The following is a 20,522-nucleotide window of genomic DNA, read 5'->3' as shown; positions in this document are numbered from 1 at the left end:
GCATAATTGGCTGCGTCTTTCTGGAACAGTATTCAGTTGGTTTCAGTTTATTTAACCAATCGTGCCCAGTTTGTTAGCTTGGGTAATCACAAATCTGAAACCGTGCCTGTTCGACAGGGAGTTCCTCAGGGTTCAGTGTTGGGCCCAATTTTATTTAACATATACATGTATCCACTTGGGCAGATTATTAGGAAACAGTCTTGGGTATCACTGTTATGCAGATGATACTCAGATTTTCATTTTCAATCTTGGAGTTATTTTTGATCCACAGTTAACATTTGAGGCACACATAAAACATCTCTAAAACGGCTTTTTACCATCTTTGCTCTACTCAGACCTTTTCTCACTTTTGCTGACACTGTAAGGCTTATACATGCCTTAGGTTAGATTATTGTAATGCCTTGTTCTCTGGCCTTCCAGCTAAATCTCTAAGCAGGCTACAGTATATTCAAAATTCTGCCACTCATGTGCTTACTCGTACTTCTCCTCGGGAACTCATTACACCGGTGCTTTCACAGTTGCACTGGCTTCCCATTAATGCTAGAATTGATTTTAAAATTCTAATTTTAACATATAAGGCACAGTCCTTATACTCCATCATGCTCTCTCCGTTCTGCTAACTCTCTTTTACCTCATCAGCCTTCATGTAAAGGTATAAATGTAAATGTCATGTGTATATATATATATATATATATGACCTAAAAGGTCTTGTAAGATTTACTCATCAATTTGAAGTATTACTAAGATTTTAATATTTGAACTAATGTATCTATATTGTGTTTTTCTTTAGTCATAAACAAATGTCATATTCTCACTCTACATGTTTAGAGTTTGGTGAAATTGTCAGTTTTTGAAAAATAAAGAACAGCAAAAATGCAATTCTACTTTATTTTTATTTGGAGTAGGAAAGTTCTGTCACTGACATGTTATTGCAGTATTGCATACCAATGTCATCAAATCTTGGTAAAAATATCCTATGGCAATAACTTAAGGCCGATAGTGTTTCTATCTTCGGTTGGTTGTAGATGGTTCTTCACTCAACCATATACACAAGCATACATTCACACCACGACTCACAAGACTCAACAAGCAGGACAGGGAATGACCCTCATTAAAGTCAAAAGACATCAGAATTTAAAGGTGAAGTGTGTAGCTTCTGCACCACTAGCAACACCAAATGGAATTGCAAAAAATAATGACAAATAGGTTTCATGAAACACTTCCCCCTCTGCTATTAGTCAGCCAAACAGAATGCCATTGGTTGAGTCAGTGTATCACGCTGGTTGTGATGCTCCAACAAACAGAGCAATGTTTTGAAATGTTCTGATAGCACCACAGAGCCACTTATGAATGGTAAGGTGAAATTATTTTAACATTAAAAAAATTAAAAGTAAATGCAAATTGAGAACCAGCAATCTGCAAGAGCGTGTTTTTGTCATTTGTGTTAATAAGTTATTTACTTTATGTTAAAAAATGAAATTGAACAAATTGAAATTGAAATTGAACAAAAAATGAAATCACACAAATCTTTTCATTTCCTACACTTCAGTTAAAAGCAAAGATAAAATGAAAAATTCTTTATATATAAACAGCAAATTGAATGACAAAATTTTGAGATTCAAAAGAAAATCACACACACACACACATAGATCTTGTGAAAAGCTACGACTAGTGCACACACACATGCACACACAAATAATTTCCTGAAGCAAAAGAAACCAAGCATAGTGCAAAATAATTCCTAAAACTGTTTTATGCTTCAAAACCATCCACACTCATCAGTTTGAATAATCAGTCACTGAACAAAATCAATAAATAACAGACATATAAATACACTAATAAATACAGAAATAAATATCAAAAAGAGATCGGTATTGATCAGCTTTCATGTCTCTTACAGTATAGAGTGAAAACTCGTGAGCAGAATGAGTGCATTCAGATGGATCACACACACACACACACACACACACACACACACACACACACACACACACAGATAAAAACCAGTAAAAACCACCAAGGACTTAAAAAAGAACTAATACACAGTGAACTAGGGGTTCTCTTGCAATAAACAGTCAAAGAAATTAAACAAAAAACAAAACATCTGCCTCGTTCTCCAATGCCTAGCCATTTGTTGTCCGATTCAAAACAACAGGTGGATAATGACGCTAACTGCTACTTTAGGTTCCGTTTCTGTGATTTCCTTTAAAAAAGACAACAGGAACTGACGCGTGACCACCTGTGGGCAGTTGAAGAGTGTTGAATAACATCTATCCACCAATGCTAAGGAACTATTCAGGCAAAGGAGGGAGAGGACAGATGTAACTCCTGTAAAGTCACTAAATGCACCAGGAGAAAGACAAGAGCAAATAATATGGAATGTTCTTGTTCTTAAGATCTGGAGTCACAACAAATCCATTTGTTTAGCACTTTTTGGGTCCCCATGCAGATGCCTGTTTCGGTGCTATTCCAGATCCAAATGTAGGGAACTCTTCAGCACTGCTCATGTCTGGTGCCTGGATGTCACAAAGAGGAAAAGGGAATGATTATGAGGGCAGTTAAGCTTTGTAATACACAGCGGTAAAGTTATTCTTTTAGAAATGACCTTGTTCCCTTGTGCATTCCAGGGGGCGTCCCGCACAACAAAGCCTTTAGCCAAGGCTTTGTTATCCTCGTCATTTCCTCCTGTCCCCATCGTCTTTGAAGGAGGCTTCATATAAGCTGCCATAGTCTCGGTCTCTGTGACACTCAACATCTAGGAGGAAAGATGAGTGAGTGTGAATGTAAGAGAAAGGAAAACAAAAGAAATGGAATCTATCTGTCGTCTAGAAAGAAGCATTTGCAATGGATTGCCAACTCACATATTCTTCTTCCAGGTTAAGCAGATGGTCAATGGCATTGTCAACATTCTCTGGCAGTCCTGTGACAGTAACCTTGTTCGGGTCCTCAGAACCTGGCTGAGGAAACCGTATATCAACCTGGAATAAAGAAGATAACTATTAAGGCTTCTCTGAAGCAAATATATAGCAATTATTTGGCTGAATTATTCATTTTCAATGTTTATTTATTTTTTATTTAATATTTATACATTTTAATAAAATAATTATATTTTTTCTGAATTATTCTTATTTTTATATTTATTTATTAATTATTTAATAATAATAGTTAAATAAAAATAACAATAAAAACAACAAGAACAACAATTATTATAATAAATATTATTGTTGTTATTATTATAAATATTATTATTATTATACTTTTTAATTATTATTATGATAAATATGATGACCAAAGTTTAGGTGTTATAGTTCTGTCACTAGTAAATAAACAGTTCTTATTAAATATATATATATTTTTAAATTATATAATAATAATAATAATAATAATAATAATAATAATATCTAATAAATACTATTTTTTTAGAATTATTAATTTTAATATTAATAATTATAATTATTATAAATAATATTAAAAATAATTAAATTATTATTATTATCAATTGATGATGTGTTTAAATAATAAAATGTTTTGATTATTATTAGTTTAATAATAAAAATAATAGTTAATAATAATTATTATTGAGGATGATAATATTTTTAATAAATCAGTATTATTAAAAATATTATCATCCTCAATAATAATAACATTAAGTAATTTTTAATAAAGTAATGTTAATTAAATTTTACAATTATTATTATCCTTTTTAATATTATTATGTTAAATATTATAACTATGTACCAGGGTTCCTACACATTTTCAATTTCAAAATTCCATACTTTTCCAGACTCAAATTTCCAAACCTCTCTGTAGATTTTTTGAACCCTATTTAACATTAATGGTTGATAGCATTATATTTGGTATATAGAACAATCATCTGTAAATAGTTTCTCAGGAATTTTTCCATTGGTTTTCTCAAAGTGATAGCATGTGCTTACATGATGAGAAGAAACCTAAATATAACTTGGGCTGAAATTGTTAATTGACATTATCGACAACGTCAACAATAAAAAAATTGACGACAAATTTTTTTGTTGTCTAATAGTCGTTTGAACTCATATGACCTATTTTTAGGGCCTGCAAAAACGCAGTTTGACCAGTGGGGCGCTGTAGAGCAATTGTAATGTAATAATTGATCAAACATACTGATTAACCAGTGAAATAATCGGCGATTAGTCGATTAATCATTCTAATAATTGTTAGAATAATCGATTATCAAAATAATATTTTGTTGCAGCCCTATTTATAACCTGCACATATTCACCTCTGACACATCAGTTTGATACTGGAATCGTGGTTTGATGTTTGTCACCAAACAGCAAAGTACAGTCTGATTTAGATGGTTGTTTGCTCCTTTATCTGTTGCTGGTTCGAGTGGCACATACACATTTGTTTAGTGAAGTTCAAAAGAGACTGGCTTATGGTAAAAACAAACAGTTTTGTGCAATGAAAATGCGCACCTTGAATTCATTCAGTCGTGTGACAATCACTAAGCGATCACTAAACTTTTGTCATGAAATCACTCTGCTTGTATGATGAATTTATTTTTAGAAATTCTTAATTTTACATTTCAGAAAACTGAATAGGGGAAATATTTTTCCATACTCTGTTTTCTTTTTTCCACACTTTTCCAGACCTGGAAAGTACTAAAATCAAATTCCATACTTTTCCAGACTTTTCCAAACTGCGTAGGAACTCAAGTTTGGATGTTATATAGTTGTTACTATTGATGAATACACAAACTGTTACTTACTTTGAACTCCTCCATGAGCTTCCGAATAGCCTTGCCACGGGCTCCGATGATGCGTGCGTGAACCCGCCGGTCCAGCCGGATGTCCTCACTCACCATTTCCTGCAGCGCTGCCACAAGTTGCTCTATAGCTGCCCTGGCCTCATTAGCATTCCTCTCATAACCCGAGATCACGATTACATCCTAGAAGGGAGACAAAGATGCGTGAAGAAAGACTGACAGGAAGAGAGACAGAAACAGAATGACAGGTATGAAAGGTATGATTACAGAAAAAGCTGAAGAATTCTAAAACAACTAGGGAAGAACCAGTCTGGGTTAAAGAATGAGGAAATGCTGCTTTTAAAATGCATTCTTTGTTCACACATACCTGTTGCTCATCACCTTTGTCAGGGAACTGCACATTGACATCATAGTCTTTGCGTATTTGAGAGATGACGGCTCCTTTACGGCCAATAATTTTGGGGTGAAATTTGGGCTCTACAGAGAGCGTCACCTTATAGCTCCGTAAAGCCTACAAACAGACATTTATTAAACAATAAATGAATATATACTTTATTTCATGAAGTAAGTCTCAGGTTGTATGTGGAAATTATGTTGTCATTATATGTCAGATGTTGTACCCGATCTTCCTGCTCTGCCTTCAGCTCCTGGACTCTCTCCAGCAGCCCCTGTTTGGCCCGTTCCACACTGTCCACCTGTCCTGTGATCTTTATGACATCTGACTGTTGTTCAGGCTGAGGAACCCAAATGTTCACCTATACAACACAGTACAACCAAGCACATTCACTCGTCATTTTGACTTTCTTTCATTCAACACAAAGGGGACAGCTGAAAAGTGCAACTTCGACATTATTCTAAACATCTCCTTTTGTGTTCCACAGAAGAAAATAAAGCCATACATGTTTGGAATGAAATGAGGGTGATGTAACTGATGACAGGATTTTCATTTTAGGCTGAACTATCCTGTTCGACCGGCCATAATTTGGAACCAGGCATTTTTTTTCTCCAAACACATGACTGGTTCCGATTTATGCCTGGATTTATAAATTCATCGTATCAGATTGATTTGTGAAGGACCATGTGACAACGTAGACTGGAGTAATGGCTACCGAAAATGACAGGAATAAATGACATTTTAAAATACAGTTATTTTAAGTTATTTTAAACTGTAAAAAGTTTTTGATCAAATCAATGCAGGCTTGGCAAGCATTGAAGACTTCTTTCAAAAACATCAAACCTCCAAACCGACCCCAAACTTTTGAACAGTAGTGTACATAAAGTACCATTTAATATGTCTCTACCTCATAGTCCTCCATCATTTTCCTTATTCCAATTCCTTTCTGTCCTATGATGTATCGATGAAGGTCATAGGAAACTTCAACATCAATCGTCACAGGAACTAAAGCCTTGTGTGTAAAAAGAAGAGGAAGGAAAAGGTGAGTAATAAAGTGAGTAATAAACACACACACACACCATTAACACACACCCGGAGCAGCGGGCAGCGATTTTTGCTGCGGCACCTGGGGAGTGATTGGGGGTTAGGTGCCTTGCTCAAGGGCACCTCAGTTGTGGGTACTGAGACTCGAACACACTACCTTCAGGTTACAAGTCATACATTCTAACCATTAGGCCACAACTGCCCCAAAAGGCGGGATAGAGAGGATCAAAACTAAATCCACAAAAGGACAAAAGAGAGCTGAAATTCCAGCATTCCTTACGAGTAAAGCTGCACGCGCCAACTCGCACTTTTCGGCCCGACCCGTCACAGTGATGATATCGCATTTCCGAGGGATGAGGTCAGTATCCCCATTCTCCTGAGGTGCAGGTTCCTGAGCTGCCAGCCACAAATAAAACAAAAAATTACAGCTCATAAACACTGTCATCATCAATAAATACAATGACAAAGTATCTGAACTAATTTGAGAGAGTTAGGAAGAGACCTGCAGACTCATCTCTGTCTGGAAATTTGATCTGGACTTCATGTTCCCGTGTAATTTGTTGTATTCTGCAGCCTTTGGGTCCCATGATGGCTCTGTGGTACCGCTGAGGAATCGACACTTCCACACTCACCTGTGACTCCTGACGACACACAAGCAGATAATGAAGGTCAATGAGTGGAATGTGTTAGTGTTTCTTCCCTGAGATTTCCTTCATAAGCAGGCTACATACACTACCGCTCAAAGGTTCGGGGTCAGCAAGATTCTTTAATGTTTTTGAAAGAAGTCTCTTATGCTCACCAAGGCTGATTTTTTGAAGAAATCTTACCCCAAACTTTTGAACAGTAGTATATATAAATTTTAACAGTCCAAAAACTCACCAAATCTCGAACGATCTCCTGAATGCGTTTCTTAGCAGCATCTACACATTCTCTGGGTCCTTTGAGAGTGACACTGTCACTGTGTGTTCCCGTCCGAGGGAAGCTAACTGCTACGCCGCCATATTCCTCCGCCAACTCTCTCAACACCTGCCCTCTTCGACAGACGAAGTGACGGTGATGCCGGGGCTCCACGACCATACTGTCCTCTATCACATCATCCTGAGGGGAAGGACAGATAAACTGAAGGAAGTGCATATAGAGAAACACTAAATACACAACTTTCTCTTCTGTCATACCAGATTTTTGATGAGAGTCTCCAGCTCTCTCTGGGCGAGCCATACAGCCTCCTCTTTACCCATGATGGTAATGTGCTCTTGTTCTGGCTCATCTGGTGATGGGAAGATGATCCGTGCTCCAGTTCGATCCCGTACGCGCCGGATATTAGCTCCTCCTCTGCCTATAAGGAACTTGTGGTACTCTGGTTTGGCTTGAAGCTCCACTGAAAAGTTGTTGACTTGCTAGTGGGACAAAAGACAAATGTCTCACATGGACTGAATGACTGGAAATATAACAGCGTTTCCAGTGTTTTTTGTTTTTCTGTTGTACATCTTTATTCCATTACTCACCTTCTCCTCCGCTAGTTGCAGCAGTTGTTTCCTGGCTCTCTCCACCTCCTCTGCAGGACCTCGGATGGTGACCTTGTCCAACCCTGAACCCTCCGCAGGGAAGTGGATATGAACACCCCCACACTCTTCCATTACGGAGCGCACTAGACTGCCCTTGGATCCAATCAAAGAGTTATGCAGCTTGGCTGGGATGGAAACCTCAGCCTCCTTCAGGTTGGCCTGGGACAATTGAAAGATTAAGCGAGGATGTGAGAGAGAAGGAAAACTAAGAGTACTGGGAATTACACCTCTAACACATTCTCTAGCTTTATGTTTCTCTCACCAGCTCTTTTTGAATGGCGATGATCCGATCTCGTGCGGCTTCACAGCTGATCTTCTTCCCTGTGATCACAATCATCTCAGAGTTGCTGTTTTCCGTTGGGAGATCAATCTTGGTGTTGGTCTCCTCACGTATCTATATAGATTTACACAGCAACATAATCTCTCTCATTAAAAAAACATTAGTATGTTTAAATATCAAGTTCACTCAAAAAAATTTTTTTTAATTATTTAATCTGAATGTTATTGTTTTTCCCACAGAACTTTCACATTGCTTTTTAAAAAAATATATTTTTCTCACTATGAACCGGTGTTATTTTTAACTAAAACTAAAACTATTAAAATAGTAATTAGTAACTGCAATAAAGATTAAATATATAAATATTAGACTATAGATTTTTAGAAGATTTTTAGAAGTTTAGACATAAAAAAAAACTTAGAAATGTTGAAAATTACAACATTAGAAACAGAAATAAATACGTTTAAGTACTAAAATTAAAACTGAAAAATAAATGAAAGCTATAAAGAAATAAAACTAATACAAAATGACAAAACACAACAAAAATACTAAAATAAATTAATATGAATAAAATATAATAAAAACAAAAAATATTTTAATATTAAATATGAAATATGCATGAATATTATAATAAATAATACTAAAAACATAATAAATTATTACAAATTATAGACTATTATTTAATATGAATATAATATAGAATATTATAATTAATATAATATACAAATTATATATATATATATATATATATAATTTAGGTATTATAATGTTATTGTAGTATTATAATAAATAATACTAAAATAACATGGTAACACTTTACAATAGTTTTATTTGTTAACTGCTTTAGTAAGAACTAAGAATGAACAATACTTCTACAGCATTTATTAATCTTTGTTAGTTTTAATTTTAGCATTTACTAATACATTATTAAAATCAAAAGCTGTATTTGTTAATTAGTTAATGTACTGTGAACTAACATGACTTTTTTTAACTAACATTAAAAAAGATGAATAAATACTGTAACAAATCTATTACTCATTGTTAGTTAATACATTAATTAATGTTAAATGAGACCTTATTGTAAAGTGTAACCAATAACATTGCAATGAACTGTCGTTGTGTGTAAGTTTCTTCAAAATGTCCTATTCAAAATATTTTTTTCCCCACAGAAGTAAGAAAATAATACAGTTCTGGAACAACATGAGTATGATTAAATGACAGAATATTCAATTTTGTTTGAACTATCCCTTTAAAGGATTATTAATTCTGTTAAAGTATTAAAAAGTGATCTTTACAAAACTTAATAAAATGGCTGTTTCTTCACCTTTTTAATGTTGGCACCTCCTTTGCCAATGATGTTTTTGTGGAACTGCTTGTGGATGGGTACAGAAATTGAGAAGCTGCTCTCAACCTAATAACAAGATGAACAAACAGATAATTAGACATAAGAAAATTCAAAGACTTAAAGTTGCTACGTTGTTTTCTATGGGGGATAAAAAAAAAAAAAAAAACTCTTGGATTTCATCAAAAAAATATCTTAATTTGTGTTCTGAAGATGAACGAATGTCTTACAGATGTGTAACGACATGAGGGTGAGTAAAAAATGACAAATTTCATATTTGGGTGAACTAACCCTTTAACAACTTCTCGACTGTAAACAATATACCTTCAAAACAGACTACAGTAGCACTTCAGGAAATAGAAAATGAAAACTAATTTGTCATCTGTTAGCATGATATATGTAATGATAATTCCACAGCTGCCTGAGCACGTATTAGCAGCTGTATTTGTGAACTTGTATTAGTCACTAAGCAAATGTTATTCGAGAGCAGGAAGGAAGCAAGAGGAAATTACACTTGTACCAGCTCAGCGATGAGTTTCTGCAGAAACTTTGCACATTTCTCCACTTCGTTTTTAGGCCCTCGGAGCTGCACTATGTCACTTTTTTGTTGCTGGTCTGGAAAGATGATAATGACCTGCAGAAATGAAACCAAAAGCATCTGTATAAAATCATCTAGCATTTAATCCTACAAAAAAAAAAAAAAAAAAAAAAAAAACTATATGGCTGTCTGTTTTACAAAATGAATCTGGGAGCACCTCAGGGAACTTGTCCCGCACTTCTTTGATCTTCTCTCCTTTCTGCCCAATTATGGTGCGGTGAAACTTCTGCTCTATGATCAGGTCTTTTGTGCGTTCATTTTCCTAGAGCACCAAAAACGCTAGAAAATTACAAATCTTAAATCATGCATATGGGTTCACAATGTCATATATAGAGTGCTTTTGTGCTTCCATATAGTACATCTCACCATACGCTGGGCCATGTCCATCAGTTCCTTGCGAGCGAGCTGTACTCCCTGAGGATCGCCCTCGATACGAACCAGCCCGCAGCGCTCAGAGTCCTGAGGAATCCTCACTGATACCTTATACTGCTCCTTTATCCGATTTACTAGGGAAAAGTACCAAATAATTCAATTAACTACTCATTCATTCATCTTCTCTGTTGACTGATCAAAACTTTACTGGCACAAATATGTTATGGATAACTCAAAGGTAACAATCAGATCAAATGTGCAACACCATCAATTATTTTTCCCAGGTTCTGTGGTCATGAAGACACATGGAAAAAAAAAATTCAATCATGACAACTCTCGGAAGAGTTTTTGCATGTTAATGAGTGTTTTTGCATGTTAATGGGCATGTTAATAGGCAGTTGCGGCCTAATGGTTAGAGAGTCAGACTTGTGACCCGAAGGTCGCGGATTCGAGTCTTGCTACTGCCTATAGACACACACACACACACACACACACACACTATGCTGCTGCTGCATGAATAGACATATATAAATCATGTAGCAGACCTAGGCAGGTGGAGCTGGGGGAGGTGGAGGGTTTCAGAGCAAAATAGCATGCTGCAGGATTAGCCTACAACAAACACTGAACCAGACTATTTGAATATTGGCTGCAGGATCAGCAGAGACCAATTAGCTTGTGCCATGCAGTAATCATGTGATTGCTTGCAGACTGCATGTAAAGGACCTATCAGTCTGCACCTTCTAGAGTTTCATGACTGAACTAGATATTTGTATATTGAGAAAGAAGTACATTGGCAACTGTTTATTTTGACACTGTGTGCTGCTTGTAATCAAATAACGTATAAAACCACAATTTGACTATTCAAATATTACTTTTTATAGCTGTGCCTTGAGCTTTATTTTTTATTTTTATCTTAAACATGACAGCAGTTTCAGAATAAACATTTCAAAAAGGGTCTAAACTTACTGTTGGCTCCGTTTTTGCCAATGAGATGTCTATGGAAACGTTGGTCGATGTTAATCTCTGCATAGTCCATTCTCGCCATCTGAATGACGGAAAATAAAATACTTAAGGACTATACTTAAACAGCATGTTTATATTCCACAAATCCGGTCTAAAGCTGAAGAAGAAACCCTAATAGCATATGTGAAATGATTTGGCAACCAAAATTCCCCTGACATTTTTTAATTTAGTTTTTAATCACATTTCTATCTTCATTTTAACAAAAAAAAAAAAACTGATAATAAGGTAATCAAGTATTCTCTGACCAGGTCTTTGATGATCTCCTGTATCTGAGCCTGGGCTTGTTCTACCTCCTCCGTCGGTCCCTCCAGACTTATACGTTCGTCTCCATCAGTAAACTCTATATGAACCTAGTGATGACAAACAGTCACATAATCACCTTTATGCTTAAGGGTTTTAATATTAATGCTTTTTATGTGATAGCATATATTATTATTCATTATTCAAGGATTTAGACATTAAGGAATACAGTGCTGCAGGAATAAGTCCTAAAACTTTTTTTCTTTTGCTTAATTGCCTGAAAAAAGATCTGTAGCTAGCACAAGCTCAACATATTTTTACATTTTATTCTATGAAATAAAATACATTAGGAATACCCACTTGTGATTTTTTAGCTTTTATGTGTCTTGAAAAAGGCAGTTGCTAACATGTAGGACTACAGAGGTTGTCGGTGACATTAAAGGGATAGTTCACCCAAAAATGAAAATTTGATGTTTATCTGCTTACCCCTAGGGCATCCAAGATGTAGGTGACTTTGTTTCTTCAGTAGAACACAAATGATGATTTTTAACTCCAACCGTTGCAGTCTGTCAGTCGTATAATGCATGTCAATGGGAACTCCATCTATAAGAGTAAAAAAAAACATGCACAGACAAATCCAAATTAAACCCTGCGGCTCGTGACGACACATTGATGTCCTAAGACACGAAACGATCGGTTTGTACGAGAAACCGATCAGTATTCATATAATTTTTTACCTCTAATACACCACTATGTCCAACTGCCTTGAGCATCTGGTGTGTGAGGTCTGAAAACGCACTCTGACACCGGACGCACTCATTGAAGTATAAGCGCGAGAGATCACTTCCAGCATCAGAGTGCGTTTTCAGACCTCACACACCGGATGCTCAAGGCAGTTGGACATAGTGGTGTATTAGAGGTAAAAAATGATATAAATACTGTTCGGTTTCTCGCACAAACCGATCGTTTTGTGTCTTAGGACATCAACGTGTCGTCACGAGCCGCAGGGTTTAATTTGGATTTGTCTGTGCATGTTTTTTTTTACTCTTATAGATGGTTTTCCCATTGCCATGCATTATACGACTGACAGACCGCAACGTTTGGAGTTAAAAATCATCATTTGTGTTCTACTGAAAAAACAAAGTCACCTACATCTTGGATGCCCTGGGGGTAAGCAGATAAACATCAAATTTTGGGTGAACTATCCCTTTAAATGTCATCATGGCTAATTAACTTGTCCACTTTTGCAGTCTCGTTGTGTTTATACTTGTGCTCTTGCAAACTATTTTAAATCAGATCGCTTTTTAATACCTTAGGCAGCTGCTGTGTAATGCGACCGATGTTCTGTCCTTTCTTGCCAATGATGAATCGATGGAGCCAGGCCGGAGCAATTACCTCCACCACTATCACACTTTTAGCCTGCAGAACACACAAGTGCCATGTGAAAAGCTGCTTTTGGCATGCATTCTATTAAAAATAAGGCCAAAAATTGTGGATCTACACAAATCTTTAATACATCTGACCTTGGCGTACACTTGCGTTAGAGCCGGACCCAGCTTATCCGGTTCCCCTCTGAGGATGATGGTCTCCGATGCGGAGTCCAGAGGAGGCATCTCCACAGACACCCCAGTGTTCTCCAGGATCTCCTGCAGGGTGTTGCCTTTCGGGCCTACTATGTACTTATGTTGTGACTTCTTCACCTCCACTGAGATTGTGGTCGTTTTTCGTTTCTGCTTGTAAATATTAAGAAGGTGGTCAGGAAATGTCACCAGATGCATATTTGCATGTGTACACAAAATAATGTCATTAAAATACAATATAATTTAAAAGTTTGGGGTTGGTAAGATTTTTAAATGTTTTTTTAAAAATAAGTCTCACCAAGACTGCACTTATTTGATCAAAAATTGAGTAAAAACAGTAATTTTGTGAAATATTATTACAATTTAAAGTAACTCTTTTCTATTTGAATATATTTTAAAATATTTCTGTGATGGCAAAGCTGAATTTTCAGCATCATTATTCCAGTCTTCAGAGTCACATGATCCTTTAGAAATCATTCTTTTATGCTGATTTGGTGCTCAAGAAACATTTCATATTAATATCAATGTTGAATAAAGTTGTGCTGCTTAATATTTTTGTGAACACATTGCTAAATTTTTTTTCAGGATTCTTTAATGAATAGAAAGTAAAAAAACAAACAAAAAAACAACCATTTACAACTACCGTCCCCAAACTTTTAAATGGTACCGTAATTAAATCACCTTCTCTTCGTAAATGGCCCGGATGCGGGCAATTGCCATGGCAACTGCTTCCTTCTCGCCGGTAATGACAATCTCATCTTTGGGTACGCTGGGTGGCGGGATGCTAATACGAGCTCCAGTCTCTTGACTCAGCTCTTGAACGAGTCGATTATATGCACCCGAGATGAATGGATGAAAAGCTTTCTCAAAAGACAAGCGTTCCACGGCACGCTTATCCTAAAGCAGACAGTGAGGACATAATTAGGCTAATGGAAGGAAATATAAAACCTTATCTTATCTCATCTAATTACCTGCTCTGCAGAGATGAGCTGGATTTCATGGCGAGCTTTCTCAATGCCCTCCTTGGTGCCGGTGATGCGGATGTTGCCGTTGGGATCGTCAGAGCGGGGGATGGCGATCTTGGTGGCTGTTTTCAGCTCCAGCTCCTGCAACTTCTCCCCATTCTTCCCGATTACAAACCGATGATGTTCTTTCGGAATAAGCACAGTCGCTGAGGCCTGAGAAGTTTAGTATAAAAGGATTAGTTCACCCAAAAAATGAAAATTCTGTCATCAATTGCTCACTCTCACGTCATTCCAAACCCGTAAGATTTTCATTAATCTTCGAAAAATCTGAGAGATTTCTGTCCCTCCATTGAAAGTCTATTCACCCAAAAATATGAGAGTTCAAAACATTCATTAAGAGATCATAAAATAAATCCATATGAATCAAAACTCTCTCTTTAAAATACCATTTGGTAACACTTTATTTTACAGTGCCGTAGTTACACGTTACTTCATGTACTTACTATAGTAATAACAGTAAATTATGCATAATTACAAGTAACTAACCCTAAACCAAACCCTAACCGTAACTCTATAGTAAGTACATGTAGTTAATTATTAGTACTCAGTACTTATTTGAGTAATTACAATGTAACTACGGCACTGTAAAATAAAGTGTAACCTACCATTTTTACAACAGCAAAATAGGTTTAATAGATCTTATGTATCCCCGCCCCTTTTCAGCTCTGTGCTCGTTGTCTTCCGGTTCATATTTCCACAGTATAAAGGTAAGATCTTACAGATTTATGAATGAACCATTTGCTTTAAAATCTTCCCGGTCTCGTGACATTTATTATGTCATCCGCTTAAAACGTTACAATGCTCAAGATAACTTTCGCTAACTCTACAATAAGTAAATCCACTTCATCTAATTACTCTTCGACAGCGATGCCATAGAAATATACAGAGCTAGCGCAAAAACAGAAGTTCAAACACAAAATTCTAAAGATGGCTGCGCATAAGGGTGCTCCAATCAGGATTTTTGGGGCCAATCACCGATTACTGGAAACGGTATTGGCCGATACGATCGCCAATACTGATCACCGAAATAAATAATACTACTCTTAATAACAATGTATTTTAAGTATATAAAAAGATAAGAGACGAGAAAGTATCAGGAACTATTCATAGGCAAGCAACATGTGCAACATATTCCATTCCCTCTCTTAGAGGTGATTAGATATAGCATTTCTGTAAAATTATAAAAAAAAAAAGCAGAAATTTTTATCAACCAGAAAGTAATCAAATGTAAAACAACACTGCATAGTTTTCGCTGTATAAATTAAATATAGATTAATCCTACTAAATCTACTAAAGAGCAATGAGTGATTTTCTCTTTGTCTTTTGTTTATTTTTGTTTTATTTTTGCGCACAAAAATTATTCTCATCGCTTCATAAAATGAAGGTTTAACCACTGTAGTCATGTTGACTATTTTAACAATGTTTTTAAGCACCTTTCTGGACTTTGAAAATGGTGGTTAAATTGCTGTCTATTGAGGAGTCAGATATCTCTCGGATTTCATCAAAAATATCTTAATTTGTGCTCCGAAGATGAACGAAGGTCTTATGGGTGTGACAGAATTTTAATTTTTGGGTGAACTAACCCTTTAAGTTTGGGCTTTTAGGGAAGAATGAAAGCCAAGCACACCACTGTAATGGAAAGTAATGCACTAAAACATCACAGCTCTAGCTTCTCGCTGTCATTGCTGCAGGGCTGATGTCATTGCAATGTCTCCGCTCTCCGCAAAGACGTTGCAAATTTATTGTCCTTTTCAGACACCTGGTAGAACTGCCAAACCGGTTAATGTAGTGAAGCAATTTTAGTTGCGCTTAGAAAAATGATCTTGCAAGTTTTGTGTCATCTGATTGGCTCTTCCGATCAGCCTTTATAGAGACCACTGATCAAACTATATAAAGCTACTATCGGCCGATAACAATCAGTTGGAGCACCCTTAGCTGCTTGCTTATTTCTCTGGCGCATAAGGTCTATAAGAAAAACAAGAATCAAACAAGCACCTGCGTCTGCAGTCGGGCCACAATCTCCTTCCTCGCTTTCATGACTGAGTCCAATTTTCCAGTCACCATGATGGAGAGGCCTTGGTCCTTGGCAAGCGAGAGTTCGATATGTGCTCCGGTCTTTTGCATTATATCCAGGCACACTTTCGCCTCCTCACCCTCACCAAACTGACTGTTGTCTTTATACCGCCGCTCCTCCAGAGGGACATGGAACACCTGAAGGTGCAAAGAGTGTGAAAGGAGAAAAAGTGTGGTAGGCTCTCAAATAACACAAGAAACTGCCACACACAAGACATTGTGGCTTGACAAGAAGAATATTTTTCCAGATCTCTTGCAGCTTACTCACATTGTACACATCTGTGGAGTAATTATAGTTACCTGAGTGATGACAGAGGCTTTGATGGGTCGGATTTTGCTCCAGGCACCTGCCGGCTCACCCGTCTTCTCACCTGGACTGCCCTTGTCGGGCAAAGGTGGAAAGGCCTCCAGATAGGTGGGTATATATGCTTCATCCTCTGGCACACTACCTAATAACAGACAATAAGAAAAGAAGGTAACACTTTATTTTACAGTGTCCTTGTTACATATGTACTTACTGTAGTAGGTACTAACAGTAAATTAGGCATGATTACATGTAACTAACCCTAAACCAACCCTACAGTACCTGTCAAATGTTTGGAAACATTTCAATTTCTTAATGTTTTTGAAAGAAGTCTCTTATGCTCACCAATGCTGCATTTATTTAATCAAAAATACAGTAAAAACAATAATACTGTGAAATATTATTACAATATAAAATAATTGTTTTCTATTTTTAATACATTTAAAAATGTAGTTTATTCCTATGATGACAAAGATTAATTTTCAACATCATTACTCCAGTCTTCAGTGTCACATGATGCTTCAAATATGCTGAATTGCAGCTCAAGAAACATTTAAGATTAAATAAAAATAGAGAAATTAATACTTTTATTCACCAAGGATGCATTAAATTGATCAAAAGTAACAGTGAAGACATTTAGAGAAAATCTAAGAAAATCTATTTAATAAATGCTTTAATAAATACATTTAATAAATGCAAATTAATGCTTTCTATTCATACAAATCCTAAAAGAAGTATCACACTTTTCCACAAAAATATTAAGCAGCACAACTGTTTGTGTACACTGATAATAAGAAATGTTACTTGAGCAGCAGATCCGCATTTTAGAATGATTTCTGAGGGATCATGTGACACTGAAGACTGTAATGATGATAAAAAATTAAGCTTGGCCATTACAGGAACAAATTACATTTTAAAATATATTCAAATAGAAAACAGTTATTTTAATTTGTAATAAAATTTTACAGTATTTTTGATTAAATAAATGCAGCCATTGTGAGCATAAGAGACTTCTTTCAGGTACTGTATTCCTAAACCTAACTCTATAGTAAGTAAATGTTGTTAATTAATATTACTCAGTACTTAAATATACAATTACAGTATAACAAGGACACCTTAAAATAAAGTGAAACAAAAAAGAAAATGTAAAATGTATACAACAATTTTTGAATCACATTATTTTGATAATAACGGTATGACACTACATAAAGATAATCAATAAATTTTTGTTGATTATTAATGGTTTTATCGATTAGTTGTTGCAGCCCTCTTTATATATCCTGCCATTACACATGAGATAAATTGTGGTACAAAAAAATAGTTTCACCCCTAATTTTGCTACAGTCGTCATACCCGTGATCTCAAAGTCCTTCAAGCCACTGCGGTGCTCCGCAAAACTCTCCTGAGTCAACACTGCCACAGAGCTCATGTTTCAAGACCTGATCCGCTATCCTGCAGAGACCAGGAGGAAGAGGAGGGACATGTGGAAAGAAATACAGAAAAACAAAAATATAACAGCAGAGAACATCTAGTCCAAACACACAGCCTTAAACAAAACTGACTAAAAGAACATAGCAGTAACGGACTACTTTTATTTGAGTGATAAAGTGCATGCTGAGCTCTGTATTCTCTGCGGTTTCAGCAGCCCAGCAGGGCCTCGACACACACCTGCATCTCCCTGAGCCCAACAGCATCTCTCCCCACCTGAGCTCTCCAATTAAAGACGCTGCAGCTGTGAAATCTGACGAAAAGCCTTGTGTGACTTTGACTAACATAATGATTATTGATCGCTGTAAAATAGAAGTTTTTCAATCTTTAAAATGCCATGGACCCCCACATAGGATCAGCCTTGTATCAGGAATCACCATCCTAAAATTTAAAAGGCATCTATATAGTTTATTGTATAAAAAACAATTTAAAATGCAAAAAATGTTAAATTAAATCATTATAATAATAATTAAAAAAACAATAATTATATATATATATATATATATATATATATATATTATTTGAAAAATATTTGGTTATTTATTTACTAATTTATTTACATATTATATTCTATTTTTTTTCTAATTATTCTATTTTCTATTTTTTCTAAATGATTAAATATTCTCATACTTATTTTTCATACTTATTTACTTATTTTGATTAATTTTTATGTATTTACATTAATCAAATTTTATTTATTTATTTTTTACTTTTACATTTTTCGCTAAACTTTTCCATGGACCCCCTAGCAATCTGGGGGGTCCCTTAGAGCCCAGTCTGAAAGCGCCTGATTTAAAACAAGTAGAATTGCTAAGGAGAAAGATGTGACTATAAAAATGATATGATATTTTGCACTTAAAGTCACATTTTTAGTAAACAGTTCTCAGAAATTTTTTTGCAGCTTATAAACTGCACACATGCATTAAAAACAAGTTGTATTAAATTTTGTAAGTGTGTGCAACATTCTTGGTAGCTTTTTTGCTTTCATATACGCCTTAATACCACAATAACGCAAAAGACAGAACATTTTCACCCACCTGCAAAGGGTCGAAAACCAGAAAGTCCGTCCAGGTGGATGCTACTGAGAACTCTTCAGTGTCAGTCTGTTCGTTCAGCCCTGTGTGGGTGAGGTTAACAAAGAGAGATTGTAACCAGCCTTGTGTTTACATACACAGCATAAAAAACAGCATCTCATGGCAAGGCCCTCTGAGGTTGACCAGGGAGGGGGGCCGAGTCACAGTGGTCTGTCCTGTGGGAGGCAATATCTAGATGTGGTGCTAAGGATAGTCTTCACTTCACTCTCAGGTGACTAGGTGTCTAATTGGTGTGTAGGTGTTTGTGCTTACTGTAGTGACAGCAAAAATACAGACACACACATGGGATTGACAGATTTTATACATACCCATCTAACACTCAGTGAGAGGCAAATTACCCATGTAGTAGAATAATACATGTCATATAATAGAGATATGGGCTATTAGGCAGACATCTGCCATTCGTTATGGTCTAATACTGTGAAGATCTATTTGCAGAGTGTAATTTCGTCTACTTTTGCGATGATAATAAGTGTGAGTAGAGGAAAAAACCCTTATATACAAAGGTTTTCACATGTGATCATCTTTTAACTGTGCAAGGCACTTGCAAATGTTTTTACATAACCTGCATGCTCAATATTACAACAAACAACAACATATGCAATTACAGTACTCTCCTCCTGTCTATTAACATACTGTATAAAATGCGTATAGCATGCTCCATGCATGATCCATTTCATCTGCAAGCTCGGTGGAGAGCAGCAGATCTGTGTAAACAAATACAGGAGCAGGCTAACAAATCTCCCTGACATGTAGCGCAATTGCCAGTAAAAAACAGCTGTTAAAACCTCAAATATCAAAGTGTGGGAGAGATGCATTCTGTATCGTGGTGGTTGTCTTAGCAGTAAATATTCTAGTTTGCAGAATATATATTCAGAATATCTGAATTTAGCTGGCCAGCTAATCTGCTACATGTAACAGCTCGTTAGCTACAGAGATACTGTCTATCTTCCTTTTAAATACGATAATCTGATTGCAGAAAACGCGGATATGTTCATTCCGTCAATAAAACGGTGCGATAAGTAGCATGTCTACGGAAACAAAAACAACTGATCACCTTATCAGACGGAAAAGCCTAGCCGCTGGTCTGCTGACAGTAAACACTGCTGATGAGAATCGACTCTCCAACTGAATCGAATCTTTGATTCATGAATGATCATTTTTAAGATTCAAATGTTGTTTTTGTTTATTTATTTGTTAATTGTTCATATGTGGTAATAAATGTTAAATCATGCAAGCAGATAATTATTTTATTAAAACATTCTTAAAATGTAAAGTATTGGTGTACAATAATTTTTTTGAGCTTTCACGAAGACTATTTTCTGGTTTATCATTGTAGAATGAAAGAAATGGTCC

The 20,522-nt window shown here is 35.9% G+C and overlaps 1 protein-coding gene across 1 annotated transcript; it reads right to left on the bottom strand.

Moving 5' to 3' along the window:
• Positions 1–874: 874 nt before the first annotated feature.
• hdlbpb (high density lipoprotein binding protein b) lies at positions 875–20,309 on the bottom strand. The gene is made up of 28 exons (XM_051914912.1): positions 20,224–20,309; positions 19,110–19,189; positions 17,938–18,036; positions 16,581–16,729; positions 16,203–16,418; positions 14,154–14,360; positions 13,864–14,079; positions 13,126–13,332; positions 12,914–13,021; positions 11,608–11,712; positions 11,306–11,384; positions 10,334–10,473; positions 10,125–10,229; positions 9,890–10,003; positions 9,352–9,438; positions 8,013–8,144; positions 7,691–7,909; positions 7,361–7,582; positions 7,065–7,283; positions 6,688–6,826; positions 6,466–6,581; positions 6,049–6,153; positions 5,368–5,502; positions 5,115–5,258; positions 4,751–4,930; positions 2,862–2,978; positions 2,606–2,755; positions 875–2,516 (listed from the first exon to the last, which is right to left on the bottom strand). Exons 3-28 carry the CDS (start codon positions 18,011–18,013, stop codon positions 2,424–2,426), a joined length of 3,780 nt encoding a protein of 1,259 aa, XP_051770872.1. The 5' UTR covers positions 18,014–18,036; positions 19,110–19,189; positions 20,224–20,309; the 3' UTR covers positions 875–2,423.
• Between the last annotated feature and the right edge of the window lie 213 nt (positions 20,310–20,522).

Source organism: Ctenopharyngodon idella, chromosome 12 (assembly GCF_019924925.1).
Source record: "Ctenopharyngodon idella isolate HZGC_01 chromosome 12, HZGC01, whole genome shotgun sequence".
Classification (NCBI taxonomy): domain Eukaryota; kingdom Metazoa; phylum Chordata; class Actinopteri; order Cypriniformes; family Xenocyprididae; genus Ctenopharyngodon; species Ctenopharyngodon idella.
The sequence above is the reverse complement of the archived record's forward strand: the minus strand, read 5'-3'. Positions and strand labels throughout refer to the sequence as shown.